Source organism: Zonotrichia leucophrys, chromosome 23 (assembly GCF_028769735.1).
Source record: "Zonotrichia leucophrys gambelii isolate GWCS_2022_RI chromosome 23, RI_Zleu_2.0, whole genome shotgun sequence".
In the NCBI taxonomy this organism is placed as follows: Eukaryota; Metazoa; Chordata; class Aves; order Passeriformes; family Passerellidae; genus Zonotrichia; species Zonotrichia leucophrys.
The window spans coordinates 3,408,949-3,432,629 of record NC_088192.1 but is presented as its reverse complement, the minus strand read 5'-3'; the positions used below and the strand labels follow the sequence as shown (position 1 = coordinate 3,432,629).

General features: G+C 46.3%; 2 protein-coding genes across 6 annotated transcripts in view; both read right to left on the bottom strand.

The window, feature by feature from the left end:
- Nucleotides 1-126: 126 nt before the first annotated feature.
- TEKT2 (tektin 2) lies at nucleotides 127-6,493 on the bottom strand. Of its 5 annotated transcripts, none has more exons than XM_064731589.1 (10): nucleotides 6,368-6,493; nucleotides 4,963-5,134; nucleotides 4,480-4,605; nucleotides 3,639-3,844; nucleotides 3,016-3,159; nucleotides 2,415-2,529; nucleotides 1,991-2,098; nucleotides 1,469-1,612; nucleotides 1,189-1,268; nucleotides 127-557 (listed from the first exon to the last, which is right to left on the bottom strand). In XM_064731589.1, exons 2-10 carry the CDS (start codon nucleotides 5,116-5,118, stop codon nucleotides 356-358), a joined length of 1,281 nt encoding a protein of 426 aa, XP_064587659.1. In that variant the 5' UTR covers nucleotides 5,119-5,134; nucleotides 6,368-6,493; the 3' UTR covers nucleotides 127-355. The 5 variants fall into 5 exon arrangements, with proteins under 5 accessions (XP_064587659.1, XP_064587658.1, XP_064587661.1 ...); XM_064731588.1 differs by lacking the exon at nucleotides 6,368-6,493 and adding an exon at nucleotides 6,240-6,353; XM_064731591.1 differs by lacking the exon at nucleotides 6,368-6,493 and adding an exon at nucleotides 6,076-6,093.
- A 335-nt stretch (nucleotides 6,494-6,828) lies between these two features.
- AGO3 (argonaute RISC catalytic component 3) overlaps nucleotides 6,829-23,681 on the bottom strand; it is a 34,572-nt gene continuing 17,719 nt past the window's right edge. The window contains exons 13-19 of the mRNA XM_064731426.1: nucleotides 23,346-23,505; nucleotides 22,601-22,691; nucleotides 21,446-21,640; nucleotides 21,002-21,136; nucleotides 20,336-20,437; nucleotides 19,019-19,218; nucleotides 6,829-17,967 (exon numbers count right to left, since the gene is read on the bottom strand). Of these exons, the coding sequence (XP_064587496.1) occupies nucleotides 17,859-17,967; nucleotides 19,019-19,218; nucleotides 20,336-20,437; nucleotides 21,002-21,136; nucleotides 21,446-21,640; nucleotides 22,601-22,691; nucleotides 23,346-23,505 (992 nt within the window). The 3' untranslated portion in view covers nucleotides 6,829-17,858. The remainder of the gene's footprint in view (nucleotides 17,968-19,018; nucleotides 19,219-20,335; nucleotides 20,438-21,001; nucleotides 21,137-21,445; nucleotides 21,641-22,600; nucleotides 22,692-23,345; nucleotides 23,506-23,681) is intronic.

Below are 23,681 nucleotides of genomic sequence, written 5' to 3'. Positions count from 1 at the left end.
CCCCGGGCCGCCAGGGGGCAGCGTGGGCCGAAGGGGCTCCGCGCACAGTGCTGCCCCCTGGCGGCCCGGAGGACCGAGGCGCCGGCAGCACAGCCCTGCTCCCTTAAATCCCTCCTGGAATCCAGCTGGATTTAATCGCCGCGGAAGACAACTGGGGACAGGCCCTTTATTGTTTATAAATCTCCTCGGAGCGCGGGAGGCTGTAAACATCATCCAAGGGCCAGACAGTTATAAAACAAACTAGGAGAAGAATTCCATTCTCCCCAAACACGACGCAGATGTCGCTTTTCCTTGCTGCGGAACTGAATCACCGGGAGTTTTCCATTCCCCCCGCGCTTGCACAATTCCCGGCGCGCTAAGCCAGCTCCAGCTGACTTTCCTTCGGCAGGTTCCTGGTGCGGCTGACAGCGTCGACCTCTGGGTCAAACTTCTCCACGGGAACCACGAGTTTTCTCCGAGTATCCATGCACTTGTTGTCAAGCTGCAGAGAATTGGTTTTGTAGCCAATATCGGTCTGAATGCGGTGGAGTTGTCTGTAAAGAGCATCCAAGGCATCCCTAGGAATGAGCAGAAGGGACAGGAGTTGAGATCAAATGGGAATAGACTCCCCAGGGAATGGTCACAGCCTCAATCCTGCCACAGCTCAAGGAAGATTTAGAAAATGCTCTCAAGCACAGGGTGGGATTGTTGGGGTGTCCCATGCAGTGTCAGGAGTTGATCTCAGTGATTCTTGTGTGTTTCTCCCAACTCAGGATATTCCACGATTTTAAACTGGACAGCAAGCACCCAACTTCCCACATTCTGGCAGCATGTGGCCCTGTACAAGGAGTGAACTCATCAGATACTCATTGTTTGGGGCAGTGAATAGCCAGCCCACACACTGCTCTGGGAGGGCAGCAAGAGATGTGCACCAGGGAGCTGCCAGCCCACAGCAACACTTGTGTTCCTTCCTTGTCACTCTTCTTTTTGTCCCTTTTCAGTCAGGATCTGGATGAATTCAGAGTCAAGCAGGGGCTGTGGGAGCCCCATTCCCCTCCCAGCACAGCCCTCCCTGTACCCTGCACCCACCAAGCCCAAAGAGTGCTGCCCCTCATGAGCCCCAGTCCCAAAAGGCAGGTGTGACACCCTGAGCCACATCCCCTCAGGGCAGCGCTGGGCACTGCTGTTCCTGGACAGCAGGACACTCACTGTGACTCTGTCCTCTTCTGCTGGAGTGCACGGATCATCCCCTCCAGCTGCTGGACCTCGTCTGTCAGTCCAAACTGAGCCTGCAGGGAGGAGGGGACAGCACTTAACAGGGCTTTACAAAGGCCACAGTTCCCTCCTTCCCCTGTCCCCCAGCTCTGACATTATTCCCTTGCTTTGCTGTGTCACTGCAGGACGCATTGCTCAGCTGCTCCAACACTCATGCATGTTTTCCAGAGCCCCTTCCCCTCAGCTCCCTGCAGGACCATGGCAGGGGAGGTACCTGGTCCCGGCAGAGCTCGATGTGGGGCCGGTACGTGCGCGTCTCCAGGCGCGTGTGAGCCACTTTCAGATCCAGGGTTCTCTTCTTGATATCTTCCTCCAGCTGCCGGATCTCCTCCTCCATCTCAGCAATCTCCTCCAGGGTCTGAGGACAGACATGTGTCATGAGGGACAGCCTGGGATGCAGACTGGGAAGCTGCCCCTGTGTCTCTGGGAATTTTGCTGTGCTGGGCATAGATTTTACTCAAGGGCTTCTGAGGATTGAATCCTCTGCTTTCGCATGGACCAGGATGGTGCTGCTGAGACAAGGGGTGAAATGAAGAGGCTGAAACCTGGCAGTGCTGCCAAGCAGTGCCAGAGAAGCACTTGTGAGAGGTGGGATACTGCTGGGATCATGTGTGCCAGTGAACAGTAAACACGTGAAAATTACACTCAGGCCGAGTCACTTTCCATGTAACAAAGAGCGTTTGGGACTCTGTTCCCAGCCAGGGCTGCAGTCAATGACCAAAGAAACAACACTTACATTCTTCTCCTGCCATCTCAGCTCACTAAGGGCTGCTTCCATGTCTCTCATCCTCTTCCTCAGCGCAAACTCTGTAGCTATACGCTGAGCATCCAGCTCATTGTTTGTCTGAGGAGAGAACAGCCCCAGTCACACATGGCTGCAAGGTGTCTGTGTCTCCCCCAAGCTGTGCCTGGAAGGTTGGGACAAGCCCAGGAACAAAACCAGCCAGGTTTGGCTGTGCCTGTCACACTTCCCCAGCAGCCAGAAGGCGGGGATCGATGGACAGGGACATGTCCAGTCTCAGCAAGCTCTGCAGCATAACCAAGCTCCTGCTTAAACCAGGAGGGCAGCTGCTCCCAGACAGATCCAGAGACATGGCTGCCACTCTCCCACACCAGATGCAGAATGGCACCACAGATTCCGGGCCAAGGGAGCAGTTTACCTGGGCAATGGCAAGTGTGATTGCTCCTCGGAGATCGACTGAGGCTCTCATTTCTGCCTCAGCACGCTCCTTGTTGCACCGGCTGTTCATCTCCCACTCACTAAGTGCAGTTGTTCTGGGAACAAATCAGTTACGAAAATAAATTGAGTGTTTGCAAGACATTTTAAAGGAACCACCTGCTAGAGGCCAGGGTGGCAGCACAAAATGATTCTGGAAAGCTGGAGGTCATATCTGCCCTGATCTCCTCAGAGATTGAACCCCACCAGGCCCAACATCTGCTCCACCAGGGACATATCCAAACCATGGAAGGAATGCCAGGTAAGTGAAAATGTGCAGCAGGTCCCCCTGAGCTGTGCCAGAGGAGGAGGATGTGAGGTGGAGGCAGGAGAGAGGCAGGACACCTGGTCCCCACTGGGTTTGTGGTGACAATTTAGCTATCTCCCAAAAATCTGTGGCTTCCCCATGCCACAGCCAATTTCTCTTCTGAGCTCTCTCCAAAACTGTGCCCATCAAGCCTAGACACAGCATGGAAGGAAAAAGCAACCCAGGGCTCTGGGCAGATTTAACCACAGAAGGACAGGAGGACAGATTCTTTCCTTACCCATCTGGGATCCGTGTTGGGTTGACCTTGAAGGAGATGTTGCCAGAGGTGGGATTGAAGGACATGCACTGCCGATCGAGCTCCAGCGCCTCCACCTTGTGCCGGTGGTCACAGCTCAGCTGCTGACGAGCTTCCTTCAAGAGGCTGTGGAGAGCCAGCCTGGAGTCAGCAGGGAGCAGGCCCAGGGCAGGGGCAGCTCACCATTCCCAAAGCCTTCATCACCATGTCAGTCATCTTAGTGAAATGAAAGATGAGCTCCCACCCTCCCTGGGAACGGGGCCTGACCTGCCCAGCACTGCCTGCCTGGGCTGTGGGCTGGTATCACCCTGGAGAATGGAGCTGTGAAGGATTCCCACAGAGTATCAGGGCCTGGGAGCTTTGACACCTCGTGGCCACTGATTCCTAAACCAAGGCAGATGGCACAAGAGATCTGGGACAAAATTTCCAAATGGTGCTTCTGAAGTTGCACTTGACACACCCTTCCCTGCCAAATCCCCAGTCTTGAAAATCATCCAGGGTTCCTGTGGTTCCCTGCCCATCTCAGTGTGGCATTAGAGGCACATTAAGTATCTGTGGCCAAGCAAGGAGAGCAGAGTCATCAGCCAACAGCTGTAACTGCTCACCAGAGCTGTCTGAAGGCATCATCCACTCGCTGCTGCAGCTCTTTCTTGGTTTTCTCAATCACCTTCACCTCTTTGTGTAATTCCTCTTCCACAGGATCCCTCACCACATCGATGTCACGACGGCTCTCACGGAATGTCAGGCACTCAATGGCAACATCCAAGCACAAGTTCTTTGCCTGGATGGCATTTTCTGCTGCTTCCTTCACCTGGAAAAAGCAATCAATCAGGTGTGTGGGGGATCTTTTAGAGATGGGAGAGAGAAAGGAAGGGAACCCACCCATACCATCATTAAGAGGGACTCACACTGTCTTTGCAGTTCTGAAAACTTTTATCAAGTCTGGAATAAAAATTGCCAGAGCCAAACACCTTAATCCTCTACACCTGGCATTTGCATTGGGAATCTTGCTGGGGGTAAACAATTCCAGAAGCAGCAGCAGCTTCTGGGTTTAAAACTCACGGTATCAGAGATCTCTCACCACTACTCCCTATGTAAACCCAAACATTTTTGAAGGATGGTGTTAACATATTTCTTACTATCCTTCAGATCTTTAGAAAAAGTCCAAACAACAAAATCCACCCAGAAATCCAAACAGGAGCATGTAACACACAGCTGCATGACATGGCTTGACTCAGCCAAGAACAGTGGTTTGTTTTCCAGGAAGTCATTCCATCAGGTATGGATCTCAGTATAAAATATAAGTATATATATATAAATTTATCTAGTGAGAAGGCCCCTTGAACTCCAGATGGGCTTGCCCATTGCACAAGACAAGCCTCAATTATTTCACATCCCATGTTGAGAGTGAAAGTTCATTTCCAGCCATCTGCCTTCCCAACCTACTTTGCCTAAGGCTTCAATTTCCAAATCTAAGTCTGTGAGGCATTTGGCCAGGGCTTCTCTCCACTTGTCCACGGTGGTGATACGATCTTTGAGCTGGGTTCGGCTGTTGTGCTCATCCCATTTTGCCTGGAATTAGAGAAAAATGCCGTCACTCTTTTTAAAATTGTAGTTGTGAATCTTGCCGAAGCCGTTTCCCATTTTCAGGACTGACTGAGCCTCTCACAGGAATACAACACGTTGCCATTTGGAATCACAGTCATTTACACAAACGGAGAGCACAGAGAAGAACATGAGTGGCAGTAAATGTGAGAAACAGACGTTTAATGACAGTATAGATACATCATTGCAGGTGGGTTTACAGGGAATAAATGTCCATTCTTAGCGTGTTCTGTACAGGTAAAGCCTTTATTCCCTCATCTATACACCCAAATCCAGACACTCTCCCCAGCTCCTCAGCCCACTATCCTGACAAAGAGAGCTCACCTGGTTGCCGGTGTCATTGCGGAGAACTCGTCCTTCCTGCCGGATGTGGTGGGAATTATAACGCTGCTGTTCGGCGTCGGCCGAGATGAGGAGGGAGTTGTTCTTCCAGTCCGGCAAGGTGAAGCGCTGGCCCGGCTTTACACTCAGCGAGGCCATCTTGCTCAACAGGTGACTGAAAGGGAGTGGAAGATTTAGGTGTTAATTCATGGAAATACACCTGAAATGGAGCTGCAGCCAAAAACTACAGAGCTCTTCAGAAGAAAGGCAGCAGCAAGCTGCAACCTGGTACCTGGCCTAATGCGGATACATGTCCTTAAAATGGGGGAGCACAAGGGCAGGTGATGGGAGCCATCATCTGTCCCTCACTAGGAACGTAACTGCAAGGACAAGGAGCTGCTCACAGCACCAGCTTCCATATGGTATTCAGCTTGGATAAAAACGGCTGAGGATGTGACTGGTTCTGTTGTGCTACTGCTGAAGGCTTAGCCTAGGGCTGTGACCCCCAGGACTCCAAGGCTTTCAAGGAATAGCAGAGTTTTTAGTCTCCTTTTTTATCCAGCACACCAGTGGGCAGAAACTGCAAACCCAATTCCAGAAGGTCCAAGGGGCTCCTGAGGGGGCTGCAGGTGCCCAAACCCACAGTCGGGGGCAGTTCTAGGGCAGAATCCCTTGGCAGTGGGATATCTACCCCATGTCTGCCCCAGCTCCCTGGGCACAGGACGCTGCGCCCGGAGCCCCTCGAGCACCGAGCCCAGGGCTGACCCAGGAGTTCCTGAAGGGAAGGAGGCCCGGAGAGAGGGCACAAAGGGCCGCGGGACACAGGGGCCCGACCGTAGGTGGAGGGGAAAGAGGAGAAAGGGAGAAAGAGGGAAAAGGCTCAGCCGCCGGCTCGGAAGGGGCCTCACCCCGGCTGCTATGGGGGCACTCAGCTGCTCCGGCCCGACCCTGCTCCCGTTCCGCCGCAGGGCCGGGCCAGGGCGGGCCGCTCTCTCACCGTTACCGGCCGATTTCCCCTCTCCCCTCACCGTTGCCGGCCGACCTCCACTCTCCCCTCACTGTTCCCGGCCGATTCCCCCTCTCACCTCAGCGTTCCCGGCCGATTCCCCCCCTCACCTCAGCGTTCCCGGCCGATCCCTGCTGTGCTTTCACCGTTCCCTTCCGACCCCCCCTTCTCCCACCCTTCCCGGCCGATCCCCGCTCTCCCCTCACCGTTCCCGGCCGATCCCCCCCGCTCTCCCCTCACCATTCCCGGCCGATCCCCCCCGCTCTCCCCTCACCGTTCCTGGTCGAACCCTGCAGTCTCTTCACGGTTTGCAGCCGATTCCCCTCTCTCCCCTCACCGTTCCTGGCCGATTCCCCTCTCTCCTCTCACCGTTCCCGGCCGATTTCCCCCTTCTCCCCTCACCGTTCCCCGCTCTCGCTCCGGGCTCGCGCGGGGCCGTTGCGGGGCGGCTCCGGCGGCGGCTCTTGGGCGGGTATCGGTGACAGGGACACCGCAAACCGCAGCAAAGCAGCGCCCAAATCAGCGACAAATAATACTGTTTAAAAAAAATGCCCCATAAAGCAGGAGGGAGCCGGGGGTGTTCACTTCCAGAGCCGTTTCCCATTTCCACAGCAGCCATCCTGCACCAGGATGGCCATGGGCACTTCCACAAGCTCTTGCATTTTTAAAATTATTTTTTTAAATTTTGGTTAAATTTTTTAACTAATGCATTAAAATACAAAAAAAAAAGACCAAAAGTAAATAGTTTTCTCTCCTTGGATATGCCTGGTGCCTCTCTCCACAACCCCCACCCAAACCAATATCAGCTCCGTTCTCTGGGATTAAATCAAAATGATGCAAGTATAAATAAAGCCTGACACATGTGCATTTCAAAAAAAATTTATTTTTCAAATGAATACAGTTCGTTTACAATACACTCAAGTTGATGGTATCTATAGCCAGCAGAGATCGATGACTGCTGTGTCCTATACACAGTCGTACAGAGGTTACAGATGCCTACGAGAGGGAAGGAACAGTGAAAGAAGTCGACATTTTACTGTGCTGGAAGGAAAGCAACTCTTGCAACAGGTAGAAAATTTTGGCAAGAACAATTTGTCCAGAAAGGGAGAAGGGGCAGAGGACACGGCTTCTGCTTAGCAAGTACATCTCAAACACCGACACGTTCCCTCCCACCCCGCACGGCTGCAGCCCACGGTACAAAGAGGCACACATGGTCAAGATGGTTAAGTAAAAATAAAGGCTTTTACCAGTTTGTTTGCCATCCATCTACAATCTATTTTGTGCAACGTCTCAAGTCACAGCTCTACTTTATTCTTGAAACATTTCCCTTTTGCTTCGAAAGCCCCCGGGACCTTTATGGTGGGAACACATTCAAGCTCCTGCCGAAGCAATGGGACACCAAAACAGGGGAGCAGTTACCAGCATATGAGAAAGAGCAGACACATGGGACAGGATCAATCCACCAGACTGGTTTATTAGAATTTTATTCAGAAAAGGAATCCCAAACAGCATGACTTTTTCTTTTTTTGAACAATATAAACCCATGGTATTAACTAGGCAAAATTTCTATGTGTGACATTGCTTCCAGCAGTGTCCAAAACTAACAGAGCTCACTGCCCAGTGAGCACACACAATGCCAGCTGAGCCACCTTCTTCCCAAAATCCTTTAATATTAGCTTGTAACCAAATGCTACCAATTAAAAAAGCTCTGGAGTAGCACCTGCTGACAGACAATGTCCTTGTCCATGGTCACACACCTCCAGCCAGGTGAACAGCCCACCTTTCCCCCACCATGAGGCTACCTGGGGAGCTGAACTGCTTATACCAAGGGAAGAGACAAGAACAGGAAGGAGGGTTTGTACCCTGTGAGTCCAAAGTGTCACTGCTCCCCTGGATCTGTACACCAGTGCCTGTAAAACCAACATTTCTGACCCAAAACTCGCTCTGCCCGCCCCACTGCTGTGCTGCAGCTCACTTTTCACACCTGCCTGCAAACAGACACCAAACACAGTGAGCTAGAAGCAGGTTTTTTCTACAGGAAAACAACATGTAGTTGTCTCAAGGAGAGATTCAACACTGAAAAACTGCAAAAATGAGAAGATTTCACTGAAAAACAGAAATCAAGTTCAAAAAAAAAGTAAACACTACAGCCACAGGAGAGAAGTGATGCACAAAAGCAAGTACCCAGAAGAAGCCATTCTGCACTGCAAAGTTGCCAGAAGCCAAACTCCATCTCTGGCATTCTTCCTCTCACCAAGTTTTGTTGGTGTTCAATTATCCTCACTACTTCAGGAGCAATACTCAAGTTTTCACTTTGCTGGCACACCATCAGGTTCCAAAACTTCCAAAAGTTCTTTAAATTCAGCATTGCTCCAGTGGGCATCACTTTGCTATTACATCTGAGTGGACACTACCTACCAAGACACGTATTTTCTACCAAAGAAACTGGTTTTGAAGATATTTAAAAGATTTGCAAGTGTAAGCAAAATGAAAGTTTATTAGTAACTATTTTAAAAGCTAACTTTTGCACACCTGTACTGAAATGGGTTGTGGAATCTATAATTTATAGGCAAGCATGGCCCTAAACTCAACATACAGCCATATTTTTGTGTTTCTAGTGTTATAGCATTAATTTTCCAACTGCCAAATGCATTTGAAAGACCTGTGTAATTCTCAGCAATGAAAAAAAAAACCCCTTTCATTTAAATCAACTTGCCCTCTGAGCATCTGTTTTACAACAAATGGGTTAAAGAAAGGAAGATGGCAAACACAGGACTGACCCCAAGGGGCTTCAGAGCTGCAATGGGATGGGAGGGCAGAGCTCCAGCTCCCAGCAGGGATGGGCTCCAAACTGGAATCACTGGAAGATGCAAATGTGCAAGAAGTGCACGGGTTTGTATCACGAGGTTACCACTGTCACGACATGGTTCACCCTCAGACCACCCAGTAACTCACTCTCCTAAGGTGATGTGAATCATCACAAATGTTTTCTAGATGAAAAATGAGGCAGAATAATTTCCCCCAGGTCAGAAAGGGAACCTGCTTCAGAGCCAGCTGGTTCCAGAGCTCCTGGCTGGACAACTTGCCAATGTCTCAAAACAGCTTCAAACAGAACCTGTTGGAAAAGCTCTTCCATTTTGGTCTGAAAATCCACTTTTTTTAGCGGCTTAAAGCCCAAACTGGCATCTAAGCACACATGTGCCTACTTCTGCCCAGTGCAGTGTCCACAATGGTGCCAGAGGATGGGGGATTGTTCCTCTTTCCACACCCAGGTGATTCTGTCCCCAGACATCGCCACCCCTGCTGCTGGCAAACTGCTTTTGGAACTTATCTGTGACATTTAATCCTCACCTCCACGTCCCCACTGAGCAAAGCTTTGCACTGCTCCCCAACATTCACTGGACAACATTCCCCATGGCCCTGCAGCCTCCAAATGGGTGGAGAGGGGAGAGAAAATGGAGTGTATGGAAAGCTGCAGGAGCACAGTAAAGAGCGAGGACATCACTGGACAGGCAACATTCAAATAAAGGCAGAATTAATGATTCTCATTAGATAAACATATCAAGGTTAAATTTTATTTTAAAAAAATTGCAAGTCTACCAGGAAGTAGATTTATTTGATGACATTACTCTCCTGAAACCACTTATTTTGAAAGCTTCTCTTCTCTGGGTAGTTCTAATTCACAAATAATTCAGGGCTCGCTTTGATTAAGTAATTCAACACAAAACCAACTCTGACCAAGGATTTTGAGCTTTAAAAACAGTTCAAGAAAAATACTAACCATCCTACCAATGCAAATACTATTTTTCCAGCTGTTCCTGGTCAGAAAAAGGCACATACTTGCTCTCAGTGAGTTCAAGTCCAACACAAAAAGTTCAGGATACCCAAATTCATGTCTGATGTCCCTGAAAGGTGTGAGCTGATCACAGCTCACCTGACACCCACCCACCTCCTACCCAGTCCTTTGTTCCTACAGGCTTTTGTCACCATCCCAGCCCCACCCTCACATCCAGAGCTGATCTGTGCTCCAAGGCACCCTCAGCATGGCTAATTCCATCCAGGCAGTGGAGGGAGAGACACCCTGGCCAGGGAATGGGGAGGTAGGTAAGAGCTGAGTAAGGGCAGAGCAGCTGCAGTGCTACAGCAAAAGGAACTCCACACCTCCAGGCAACCAGGAATCTCTCAGGGCATCCGTGTTGTACAGCAGGGCCACATATTGCTCACAATCCCCCTTGGGTGGGTGCTGTCTGAACCAGTGGATCCACTGGAAGCTGCATCTGTTTCACCCAAGTGAAGGTTTGGATAAAACCACAGTTTGGTTTCAGGGACAGCTGTCACAGGCACTGCCACCTGCTCACAGCACAGTCCTGGAGAAGAACAGCCACCCCTAAAAATATACAGGAACATGCTTTCCCCCTCATATGTTAGTTTGTGAATTAGCAGTCACAGAATAGCAGAGTGGTCTGGGTTGGAAGGGATCTTTTAAAGCTCATCCAGACAAACCCTCCTGCTGTGACATGGGACATCTAGACCAGGTTGCTCCAAGCCCCATCCAATCTGACTCCTTGGATGTTTGCAGGGATGGGGCAGCCACAGCTTTGCTGGGCAACCTGTGCCAGTGTTTCATCACACACATTGTAAAAAACTTCTTAAATCTCATTTGAACCGACCTCCCTCAGTTTAAAACCATCACTCCATATCCTGTGGCAACAAGCCCTCCTAAAAGTTCACCCCTATCATTCTTACAGGCCTTTTCAAGTACTGAAAGGTACTGAAGGGAAGCACCAGCTGTCCAGATTTGCTTTTTTATTTACTACAGGAGGCAAAGGAGGCTCTGCTGCTTCTTCATTAGCATCAATATTCTGTTTTAATGTTCCCACTTGATAATTTTTAAAAGAGTTGGAATAACTCCTATAGAGCTCTGTTACTTTGAGTCTGCCCTTTCTGCTTCTTCCACTTTTTTCTTTCCCTTGTAGAGCTGTCCCCACAGCCACAGGATCTCAATGTCCCACAGGTTCTCCATCTCCTGAAGGAAGTCCTCCCTGCTCACCTGCAGCTGCTCCTTTTTGTGTTTTGGTTTGCTGGTTTGGTTTTCTAAAAAAGTATTTTAATAATGTCTATTTTCAGTAGCTTGTTAGCTCTTATTTAATTTGGATACTTTAATCCATCATGCACCCTCCAATGACTGCAACAGAAACATTTCTATTGGGATTGCACCTCACATGTGGCAGCTCATGGACACCAAGGCAAGAGATTTGTGTCCAACAGAAAACTGCTTCATCAGGTGCAAGTTCATTCCTTTTGATTGAAAGAAGAGGCAGCAACTTCCTTCTAAATCTTAACAGGTTCAGGATGAGCTAAATACAGAGAGAAACAAAGCAGTTGGTTGACAGGCAGGGGAGGAGATGGAGGGTATTGCTGCAAACAAGCTGATGGTGCAAGATTTTTGGCCCTTTTTAGTCTAAAAGATAGAAAGAGCTACTACTAAAAGGGTCAGGAGACACAGTTTTGGCTCAGAATTTAGACTGAAAAATGCTTTCTAAACCCCAGCCTAGTAACATTGAGAAACTGGAAATATAAAATAATTGAACATCATGGCAAGCTTAATACCAACACAGTGGCATTGGGCACTGCAATAAGACAAGAAAGTTGGTACAAGCTACAAGAGACATTGGATCATGTCTCAAACTTGAATCAGAAGAAATTACAGAGCAAAGAGAGTCAACTTGTGCCTGGGGAGCTGCAGCATCCCCTCAACAACGAGGTGTGGGCAACTCAGCAAGGGCACTGCCCAGTGCTGGGACTCTGAACCCCACATATTTCATTGGTGACGTCCAGAAGCTCTGCTCACTCCTAGAAAAAATCTGGACACAAACATATTCCTGCAAAGAGACCACTTGGAATTACTCAGCGAGTTCTGTGGTTAAGCTCCTGATATTCAAAAATATCCTGACATCAAGTTATTCCACATCCTGAATGCCCAACACTATAAACAGTAATAAAATGCACAAAATCATTTTAGTTGTAGAGAAACAAGGTACCAATGAAGCACTTGTCTATGGTGAGCAGGTTAATTGTCTCCTCTCAAACACGACTGCTTAAGCCAACTTTCTTTGGAGAAGAAAACCAAAACATTCAGAAACTTCTCCTGCCTAAAAATAAATGTTAAAAGCAACACACAGAGCAGACACACAGACCTATGAGCTGCACACAGACCTCCAATAAATATACAGAAACACCACAACAAAGGCTCATCATAAAAGAAAAGTCCCATAACTGCTACTCAGACTGATACCAAAGGAAAGGGAAGTGTTTTTTGCAGGCATGTGCAAGCACATTACAGTGTCAAAGCACAACTTTGCTATTATTATTACTTTATGCAGCATTACAAGGTTACTGAGGTGCAGTGTTTAATAGTCTAGTCTACAGCTTTTCCTGACTGCAGGAACGCTCACCAAACCCACCATGGAGCCACCCCCCTCATGGCATCACCCAGCCACCAAGCTGCTCCCATCCAGAGCATCCAGCACCCAGCTGGCATCACAAACACCCACTGATCCACCCCAAACACACAAGAGCCATGTGAGGACCAACCATCTCCCAGCCATCCTCCTAAGACACCCTTCAGTCTGTGCTTCCCCTAAGAGAAGCCATCCTGTGGGAGCTATGGATTCCTCTCAGCACCAATCAGGTCCCCATGGCTTCTCCCACACCCCAAGCCCCCTAGTCCCCTCAAAATGAAGAGGAAAATCACATTGACCAAACCCAACCTAACCCCCAGCCTACCAGCTGAATTTGGTGATCGCTCCTCAATGCCTCTCCCTCCAAAGGAAAACACCTTCCTGGTTTTTCTTGGTCCTGACTCAGAGAAGCTGATGCTTGAAAGTACCTAAAAGATACCATCAAACACTTGGCATTTTCAATAATTTTATCTTAAATTTGCAGCCACGTACAACTGGAAAATAAAAATCTACAGCACCATCTTCTAAAAAGGCACTTTCTGAGGACTGTCTTGCTTAAAAAAAAATAAAAGTCACTCCAAGTTTTAAACAGTGGAACTGCTTTGTTTGAAAAGGACCCTATGGTAACAACCCGTGTCAGGTGAGGGGTACCTCAGACAGGATGTGAAAGGCCAGGGCACGTGGGATGGAAAGTGGATGGAGTCTCCCCAACACCCTCATTCCTGCCAAACCAATGCTCTGATATTTTCCCTCACACAGCTCTCCCTTACAACTCCTTCCCCACCATATGCACCTTTGTCTACTCAGGGGACAACAATTTGGGTTTTAGTGTCACGGAGATCAGGATTTTTGAGATTCTGCTCGGGAGGTAAGATGTAGGATCCTGTATCCATCTTGCCCATACCTCAACTACAGAAAGTACAAAATCTTCTACCAGCAGAAAGCATCAATGAGCTCAAGCTCTAACCACGATACTTTACAAAAACAAGGAGTGAATTGGCTAAGTGAAGTTTGATTTCAACACGTGCCAAACCAAAAATGATATTCCAAACACACAGCATCAACCTAAAGTACCATCTTTGGGTAGAAAAGACAGACAGAAATCTTTCCCTTTGACACCCCTATGGAATTTTTCACTAGATCCAAACAACCTGCCAGTAGCAGCCATGAAACTCCACAGCACTGAAAGGGACAGAGCACCTGCCTGGCATCATGACCAGAGACCACAATGGCCATCTAGAAACAACCACCTTTGAAAACTGAATTTACAGGTCCAACACACATAATCTGAGCTTTTGATTCCTTGGTTATAAAAGTGCTTTGAGTAAGGTTCTAAACCCTCAGTTCACAAAACAGGGAAAATAGCAAAAGTGGACAAGATATGAAGAAACTGTAAGAAAAGGGAAGGAAAAAAAAAAGGCCTTAAGCTTGAGCTTGGAATTTCACCAGAATGAATTTTAAGACTAGTAGAAAACCAGTATTTGTAGCTGGAATTTTTACAGCAGACTACATGGTATCTCATGTTGAGCATTTTATAGGACAAGTAGTTGTACATGAAGAAGTGAAAATCATTTAGGACCAAGAGCATCTTGAAATAATTTGACTGACAACTTCCAGAAACCCATTTTACTCCTGAAAACCATTTCTGTGGCCAAACTCCCAAAAGAAGACCGGAATGAATACTATAAAAATAACTTTTGGACACGTGTAACCAGATGACACATGGAACAGTGACACAGCGATCCTGAGTCAAATGGCCACGGCTCAAGTCCCTAGAAAGGGAAAAAAGGCGACTTAGAGCGGAGCCACTCCTCCTGTTGGCAAATGTCGCGAGTTTAACGCCTCGACCACAAACATCCTGGGATTCCCTCCAGCTCTGGATCTAGCAGTGGCCAGGTGGGAGCTTTGGGCAGGGCTGGCTGGGTGAGGAGGGGCTCGGTGCTACCCTGGGCCTGCCCCCACCACGGGAGCACTTAGTGGCACTTGTTCAGCACAAGTGAGGTCTCGGGGGCTGAGGAGATGGGAACTGAGTTTCTCCACAGGCACAAACCCGAGGCCGGTGTCTGCAAAGCAAGAAGAGCCATCAGCCTGTGCCCACATCCCTCTTTGGACTATCCACAGCCAGCTCTCGGCCAGAGAGGGGGATCTGCTGTGCCACTCAAGGTTTCCTCAAACAGCACATAAAATTTGAGATTTTTTTTTTTCTTTTTCAAGGAGAGCAGGTACAAAAATAAAAGAAATCCATATACTCTGAAAATATACTGGAAACTGCCACCACAGATGAGGTACCATTTATCCCGACCCCCCACCCCCAAACTGCAAACATCAAAATATATATGTTTTTAAACAAAAGAAGAATATCTGGCTATTTAATCTCAGTTAAAATGACAGCACCCTTTGTTACACTTGATATTTCACACCATTAATTCTCTTTTGAAAAAAACCCAAGATATCTACCTAACCTTGATTCCTTGCTTTTCTCCTCATTCCTTAGTGCAGTAATTGTCCATCTCCATTTAAATAAATATAGCAGCTACAGCATCATAAATGTGTGGCCCTCACAACGTCAGTAACTTGATATCGTAATACAAAGAAGTATCGGCACTTGACGTAGATATTTGCAAAACCAAGAAGAGAGATTAAAACTTCCAAATACTCTTCACATGAAAACCAGGTACAATGTTACCTTGACAACTGAAGTCACTTTGCCAATGAAGTTTCTTTAGTTTTTGGTGAAAGTAGTGAGCAAAAAAGCTTCTCAGATCCGAGTCACCGAGCGTGGGCAGGGTGAGAAGCAGCTTTGAAAGGAGAGCTAGAAGGCTTTGTAAAAAGGAATTTTCAGCTAAATGCCAGAAGTCCACAAGAACTCTTTGTAAAATAGTTTTTTTTTTTAAAAAAAAAAAAGTTCTGTTTTCAAAAGAAATTTCTGTATAAAGCTTAAGCTGAACCGTTTACAAAGAGCATTGCTACTGAGAGAGCTTTAGGAGAAAAGTGTCAGGTCACAGACTGGGAAAAACATCTGAGAGACTCACTGAGAAACCACCTTGCTCAAAGCACTCTGTCACACCCTCCTCCCTGCACCAGGTGTGTCCAAAGGCACCCACAGGGACAGGGCACTGCCAAGCTGGGACCCCCTGGCTCTGGGGGTCCCCAAATCCTCAGGGCCTCCTGAGCCCCCCAGCCACCCCCACCGAGCACCCCCAGCCAATGCCCACCCCCACCACTGTTTCCAGTGCAATTTGAGCTTTGCCAAGTTAGTTTTTGACATTATTTTCCTTGTCTTTGAGAGATAAAATAGGTATCTACACCAGCTGTTAGTAAAGCTCTTGCAGACAGTGTTGTGAACAGCGCTACGGACATTTCCATACAATATACAAACGCACAAAATACAGTACTTGGTTTTTCTGGCAGAAAAAAGGGGGTTCATGCCTGGTGAAGCAAAATGGGCTCAGATTTTAGGCTCAAAATACAGTATATTGGCAAACAGCAGATTTGGTGAGAATGAGGAGAGAAGCTACTTAGACCAACCAGGTTTTCATGTGAGAGCAGGTGGAGGTCGGGAGGGCTGGGATCACAGCAATGCCCATACAAACAGCTGCAGTAAATATACTATGAACCAGTGCAAATAAAAACAGTCAAAAATGCAGTTCACGAGTTTACAAAGTGCAAAACTCCCCAGTCCCCTCGTTGAATAAATGCTCGTCTCTGACATCTTAAACATTGGTTTTAAAGTGGAATGAAAGAGTCCCATTGGTTTGTTTCACATTTCGGTGATTTAACATGTTAGAACTATCCCAGCCCTCTTTATTTGCAAAGTGAAATGAAGTTACCAATAACTTAATTTTAAAAGGAAAGTCACTATCAAAGAGGAAAAAAGCCTAAAAACTTTTATTAATTCCAGACATTTTACTGATGTCAAATAGGTTTAACTAAGCATGTAAAAACTGAGATCTTAATACAAAACCCTTTCCATTTAATTCAAATATGCTCCACATTTCAAAGCCAAAAATAAGGCCAATTCCTTTGTTAAATCAAAAGACTGCAGCGACAAGTAAAGCTTGCAGAAGTCTAGAAGCATTTTTTGTATTTTTTTTTGATTTAAAAAAGGAAAATTCAAGATTCCTTCTGACTATAAAACTTTCCTTTCAAAATTAAGGCTTTTACTTTGTCCTTTTAAAATCCTGGAGGTGTCCATTCTCCCACGGTCCGTGGTACGGACACTGCTTCAGTACAGCTCAATGGACACAGTTTTTCTTTAGAATGCTTATTGCACTAAAAGATAGCAAAACAAGTTGTCAGTTTCTTTTTTTAAAAATAAACATGATTACATTTCTAAAAAATAAAAGTTGATGTTGACCATATGTTCTGTAATAATTAAATTAAAGCATTATTATTACTCTAATAAATATAAAAGAAACAAAAGGAAGCTAAACTTCAAACACACATACATATGAATCACATTAAGGTGTGAGAGGCAGCAAGTAAAGTAGCAGGTTTCTTTTTTTTCCAAAAAGACCTTAGCTCTAAAGTTTCAGTTCTGGTGGTTATTGTATGTCATCCCAGAAAACCTGGGACATCAGATCTCACGTGAGGCTTCAACAGATTTGACTTGCCAGATAGGAAAAAATTGAAACTTTTGGACTAGGTAAAACAGCAGCTTTAGTAAATTCCCCCAGGGAGCAAGAAGAGTTGGGTCACTACTGCCTGCACATGAACCACGAGCTTCTTGGATTGCTTTTGAAAGGGAACTCTTGGAGCTGAGAACTCCAAAGCTGTGAGAAAAGACACAAAGGCAGCCGTTGGCTAAATTAGGTTCAAATTATTGGATTAGTGTGCAAAATATCTTCCCCCCCTCACTGTTACCTAGCTAGTACTGCACATTCCAATGCACTTGGATATGTTCACATTCGAACGCTCGATGGCAATACTGAGAGGAAGATTCCTCAATGCACTGGGGTTAAAAACTTATTTTCTTTTTTGCACACTTCCCTTCTCCAAACAATCACTGTGATTGTTTCTAAAAGGTGGTTTTTTTTTTGTTTTAAATTACACAATAGATTTTAGTTTATTATTACTATCCTTTTTTTTTTTTTGCAACAATAGTTGTGCTGCCGAGCAACTTGAGGTAAAGGCAGAAGAGGGTTAAACTACGAGAAAATAATAATTAAAAAAAAATGATGGCGGTGGCTTCCCACAGGAGCCCGCCCCAAAAAAGCAGTTGGCTGGTTTCATATTGCATAATAGTGCTGTGTTCCTGGATGAAGTAAACAATCTTCCTCGTGTCAATTTAAGGGTGAGCCTCTCGCCCCTGCACAGCGTCAGCTCCAGCACGATGGGAGGCACAGCCCCTAAACCAACCCCCTGGAAACATACATTGTATGTGGCTTAAGTTCTCAGTTCTCCTCTCCGTGAGTGTCTCCCGGGTCATTGACTTAAGCGAAGTACATCGTGCGTAAGGTGTCTTGGTGAATCTGTACAGCCTTCGCCAGGGCCTGCGGGTCTCGCCCGTTGCTCTGTCCTGACACGTGGCTCCCTTCAGCACTGCAGGGAACGAGGGAGAGACAGGCAGGGCTGTAAATTGTATTAATTTACAATCAAAAAGCTGCTTTTGCGTCTCTTGGACAGAATCGCTGAGGTTGGAAATGACCTCGAAGGTCGAGTCCAACCTGTGAGCGATCCCAACCTCACCATCCCGCCCGGAGCACAGAGTGCCATGTTCAGTTGTTCTTGAGCGCCTGCAAGGATGGGGACTCCACCACCACCCCAGGCAGCCCCTTCCAATGCCTGACCCCCCCTTTCCATGGAGAAATTCCTCCTGATGTTGCTGTTCTAGAGCACCTGCAAGGATGGGCACTCCACCCTTTCAAATGCCTGACCACCCTTTCCATGGAGAAATTCCTCCTGATGTTCAACCTGACCCTCCCCAGGCACAGCATGAGGCTGTTTCCCCTTGACTTGTCCCTTGTTCCCTGGAAGCCAAACAAGCCCTGGTTGGACCCTCCTGTCAGGGAGTTGTAGACACTGAGACCCCACTTTTCTCCAGGCTGAGCCCCCAAAGGACTGACTCTCCAGACCCTTCACCAACACAGCACCAGTGACAGAACTGGACACTGAGAAATATCAACTCTCATATTCACCCAGCAACCCTGAGGCTTTTGACAAATCTCTTCACCATGGCTGCTCAGCTTGTTCATCTAAAAATAAGCCTTTTATAAATAAATTGATGGCTTGAAGGTTGTAAAATACTTCTGACGTACAGAGTTAGATAAGTGGAAGCACTTAAAATTTGGTTCATTCATGACTACTCTGATCCTAAAGCAAAAAAATTAAATCAGCGGCTTGATTGCCTCAGACCACGTCAAATTCATAACAAAATACTTCAGCAACTGGATTCTTTTAATTTGAGTGTTATTCAGTAGAATCCACCAACCCACTCTGGTCTGATGTTGAACAGCAGCTGCCAGGAGTGATGATCTTAACAAAAACTGAGCGTGAGACCAGCGGGACTCACCCACACACAGTCAGGTGCATTTAGGCCTGACAGTGGATGAGAGCAGTGAGGACCAAACCCTGAGCAGAGCCTGTGATGTACCTGTCGTGTTCCTTGTCCACGAGGTGGTAGCGTGCTCTGAATGCCACCAGGTGAGCGTAGTAGGCGGGCGCGGGGATGGAGACGGAGCGGGTGCAGCGCACGTACGTGTGGCACAGCTGGTACGTCAGCAGCTGCAGCTCGTCTGCTGTGAAACAATTGTCATCCCACAGCACGTGGTAGTGGGAGGGACGGCTGGTTCCCTGCAGAGATGGGCATGGAGGGTCACTTGTCTGGATTTCCATAATCAAGTCAGGTTTTGATGTTCAGAAAGGCTCAAGCTATCTAGTGCGATTGCCTACGTAACAGCAGCTGAACAAGTTCATTATTAAGTCAGCCCTAAATGTACTTAAAGATGAGTAAGTCTCACATACACATGATTCTATTGCTCTGTATGTTCTTGCTTGGATAAAACCCCTCAGAGATCAACATCTGCTCCCAACATGACTAAACCACAATTACAGCTCCTTTTACCTACCTTCAATTAAACTCCATCTCACAAAACATCCCAGAGAAACAAGCAGTGCTTTTAAATCCTTCCACCTCAGTTTAAATCCTTCCACCTCACTTTAAATCCTTCCACCTCAATTCCCGAGCACCCTAACTGCAAGTATGAACACTAGAAACTCAACTTAAATCTTACAGTGCACCTGAATTGGGTGAATAGTTGTGCTTTAGCCAAGCTACAAATCTCTTCTTTTAAAACAAATATACCTGGAGTGTCAATTTAGTTGAGGTTCTTTATGCCTTGCTATAATAAACACAATGAGCTGCAACTACACCCAGCATTTCTGCTTCAAATGACATAAATCTTTTCTGCTTCTCCTTGATATAAATCTTTTTCCACAGGGCCAGAAAGCAGCTTGCTCAGACATAGTGTAAAGGTTGACAAAAAACCCATTGAAATGATTCAAAAATGGAAAACAAGTCATGCCCAGCCAACCTAAACAAAACTGATGACAATGTGGTCAGATGCACATGATAAAAATTTAAAGAGTAAATTTTTTTTTAACCTTTTAAGCAACAGCCTGATGCAAGGCTATAATATTTTTTCAGAAATAATAATGTTAGAAAATAAAGTGACCTCTTAAAAACAAAACTTTAAAAATCACCACTTACCAATGCAATCACCACTACCAGTGCAAATTTAAATGTGCATATCATTTGTTAGGCAAATCATCCTCTAAGTCCCACAATAATGTTTTATCTCAGATAAAACCCAGCTAAAAGAACATTTCCCTGCTTAGTAACTGTTTGTAAACAGGTGTCACAAAAAGAAAAACAATTTGTTCTGAATTCACATTTACAAATCATCCATACCTGTATTCCAGCATGGCTACAGAGGTAAAAATCAAACTCGTAGGGGTGTGTGATGTCTGTATCCACAGTTGTCCCAGCTGGAATATTGCCACTTCGTCCAACCTAGAGAAGAGGTTTGGTAAGTGCAGCCTCAGCTGTTTCTACAGCTCAACTGTAATGAAAAATACAAGTTTCTATTCACCACTGGCAAGGTTTCTGCACATCAAGTGCCACAGAACTCTTTGGAATGTGCCGCTACATCAGCCTTGGAGGTTTGACAAGGACACTGGATGGGTCTCCAGCACCTTACACAACACTGCACCTCCAGCACATCAGAACTTCCCAGCTCAGACTGAGGAGCTGCAGACAGTTGTATTTAGAATTGTCAGCTTCAGTTTGGATTGATTAACTGAGAAAAAAGGTTCCACCATTCTGTACTTTCTTCTATTACTGCTGGAGATTGGTCCTGAGTAGTCACACGATTTTAGCTCCAATGTGATGTTGTGGGGGTTTTTAACAGACTTAAGGTCAATGATTTTTCAATTTGGAGCCCCATTTTATCAAATCAACACATCCCTGCATGCACATTTAACCAGATGGACAGGAGCCCACGCTAATATTTTCTCCAGCAGCCTAAAAGCTCCTCGTGAAGCTTTCCCAAAAGGCTCCTCAGAGGGCAGTGATTACCCTTTCTGTTCTGTCAGCACAGAACAGCCGTGTATGATGTCTTTTCTGCACCACAATGTAGGTTATGCCAGGCTGGTAATCCTTCTCCAAACTGATGCAGGCTTCTCTAATGGCCAGCAGTTCATAATACAAAACCTACAAACACAAGAACAGAGGGGTTTAGGCTTTCCTTCCACTGTATTCTACACACAAGTCGGTGTAGTTAACAAGTACAACTTTGGCACACAGCTGGTAATCTCAGTATTTAGAGATATGTGATTTCCCAAATTTGAAGACTTCTCCTTCCCAGACAGAAAAAAACCTGCAACTCTTTTTACCCAACAAGATTAAGAAATCCTCTCCTCAATTATTCTGTGTAAATGTAAGCAACTCAAACAGTACAAAACAACACCTACAGCTACTACAGAGTAGGAGAATCTTTCAAGAACCCACAAGTGAACCAACCTGTCGGAACTGTCCCTCAGAGACCCCATCCCTGTAGAAGATGATCCGGGTGGGTTTGAACCGTGTTGATTTGTAGAACTGGATGAGCAGCTCCCTGACCATGGAGGCCAGGTCCTGGATGATCTCCTGCCGGGGCCTCTGGACCCTCACCGTGGCACAGTACCGGCTGGGATGAGCATCCATGCTGCCTACAACCTGTGGGGAGATGCACCAGGGGAGCCTTCAAGCTCAAAGCTACGCCAAAACAATCAAAAACAAAAAAGCCAAGAGAGGCAAGTACAAGTTGTTTGTGCTAAACAACAACCACAGTAACACTTTCAACAGGAACTTGTACTTGGTACAGGTTTAACACCTTTTGCCCCCAAGCATCCTGAAATGCCGCCTGCAGAATTTGGCTTCTCTCTAAGGCGTATTTTATAATCCAGACAGACATTTTTCTGTGACGTTTTCTCACCTTTAACACTGAGAAAAACCTCAGCTTCCCTTAGTTACTTTAAACACAGATGCAGTTTCCTGCAATCAATGGCAACTAAAATACCAAGGGGACGAAGTAGGAGAGGACTGGCCAAGCCTCTAATCACCACCTTGAGTTCCTGGACTGTACCAACACAAAAGGTAAGAAATGTCAAAAACATTTTTGCCAAACCAGGTCTTTAATGACACTTTTCTCCTTTAAAAAAAACCAAAAAGGTTACTAGCTAACTGTTGCAGTAAGGAAGAAAAATCATAAAGAAAGGCCTCATAAAATCAGGCCTGCTCTGCCTGGCCTGTAATTTCTTCTAAGGCAGGCTAGCTATTTATGTGAGTACAGAATGGCCTTTTTCCACCATGAAGAAAATTGAGTCCTGTGTGATTTATTCCCATAGCTAATGTCACCAAGCTGTGTTATTTCCTTGAGAATACTTCTGCAGAAATATATTATTTAACAATGCCATTTTACCTTGATTTAAAAATTAAAGAGCTAAGGAACCACTCTGAAGTATAAAGCAGTTTTTTTCTTCTAAACACACGATTTTTAATATCATTGGGAATGTGTACAAAGAACTGGCATAAGCCCTGAAAGATATTTGATATGGACATAGCCCATGAGTTGCACTTAGAATTCTAACATTTACCCACAATGAAAAAACACCATGTAAATTTAATAAAACTTACAGCAGCAATGGAAGGCTTCTTTCCATCTCCAGCTGGAGGGTGAGTGACATCAGCTCCCAAAAAGATCACTGGCTGCTGGAACACAGAAGGTCTTCAAAAAGAAAAAAGTGCTAAGTCACACTCGTAGCTGAAGAGCTGCCACAAGGTCATCGCTCACCGTGGGGGTTGTTTCTGTCTCAGCCTTATCAGGTACCCGGGCCAAGGCTCAACAATGGGATCTTTGTGCACAAGAGGTGAACTTGGAACCCTCCCCAGCAGAGCCCAGAACACACTGCAAACACACTGCCAGAACTGGGGCATGACTGTGGTGGGGAGCAGCCCCAGGGCTCCAGTGGAACGGCACAGCTGGGGGATTCAGAGGCCCCACGTGAGCCTGGGGGTCCCCTGAGCCCCACTGAGCTACAGCACCAGCATACACATTATACTGTTCTGCAGGACTTGAGCAGCAGCATGCTCTTATACTGCCTTTAAAATATTTTTCCTCACACAACTGTTTCTCATTTCACCTTTGATACTGATCAAACATTTGACAAGAACCTTGGCTGAAGATCTACTGCACAGGTCAACCACCACTCTGAGCCTGTGCTGGAAGGAATTTAATTCTGCTTCAAATACCACATACTATTATCAAAAGACTATTTTAATTTAAAACTTGGCCACATTTAAATTTTGGGTGCTAAGTAGCAAATGTAACCACATCTGTTAAAAGAAAAAAGAAAACCCAACGCAATCTTCAGAGTCTTACCGTTGATGAGGTACAAGGATGTTGTTGATTCCTCCTAGTTTAACATTAATCTTCAGGCACAGATTTGAGAGGGTCTGTGGAGATGTTTTAATGACGTTCTTGACCTGAACACACTGTGTGGCCATTCCCAACAGCGTGTCTCCCACGCGCTTCACCTCCGCTGGGAAGCAAACACAAGGAGACAACTTGGGTCCATTTGAGGTCATTGCTGCATTTTGATCTTAGATAAGTCACAATAATTCTAGTGCACATAATGTGCAGTAACTTCTAATTTATCTGAATACTCAGACCTGCTTCCAATTTATCTTCAGACACAAAACAGTGGTGTCTAATACC

Coding starts and splice junctions, on each gene's coding strand:
- TEKT2 (XM_064731589.1), bottom strand. CDS start 5,118: ATGGCCTCGCTGAGTGTAAAGCCGGGCCAGCGCTTCACCTTGCCGGAC. Junction 3,845..4,479: donor AAATTGAAGCCTTAGGCAAA/GTAGGTTGGGAA, acceptor TGCTTTTTCCAG/GTGAAGGAAGCAGCAGAAAA. Junction 3,160..3,638: donor GATGCCTTCAGACAGCTCTG/GTGAGCAGTTAC, acceptor GGCTCTCCACAG/CCTCTTGAAGGAAGCTCGTC.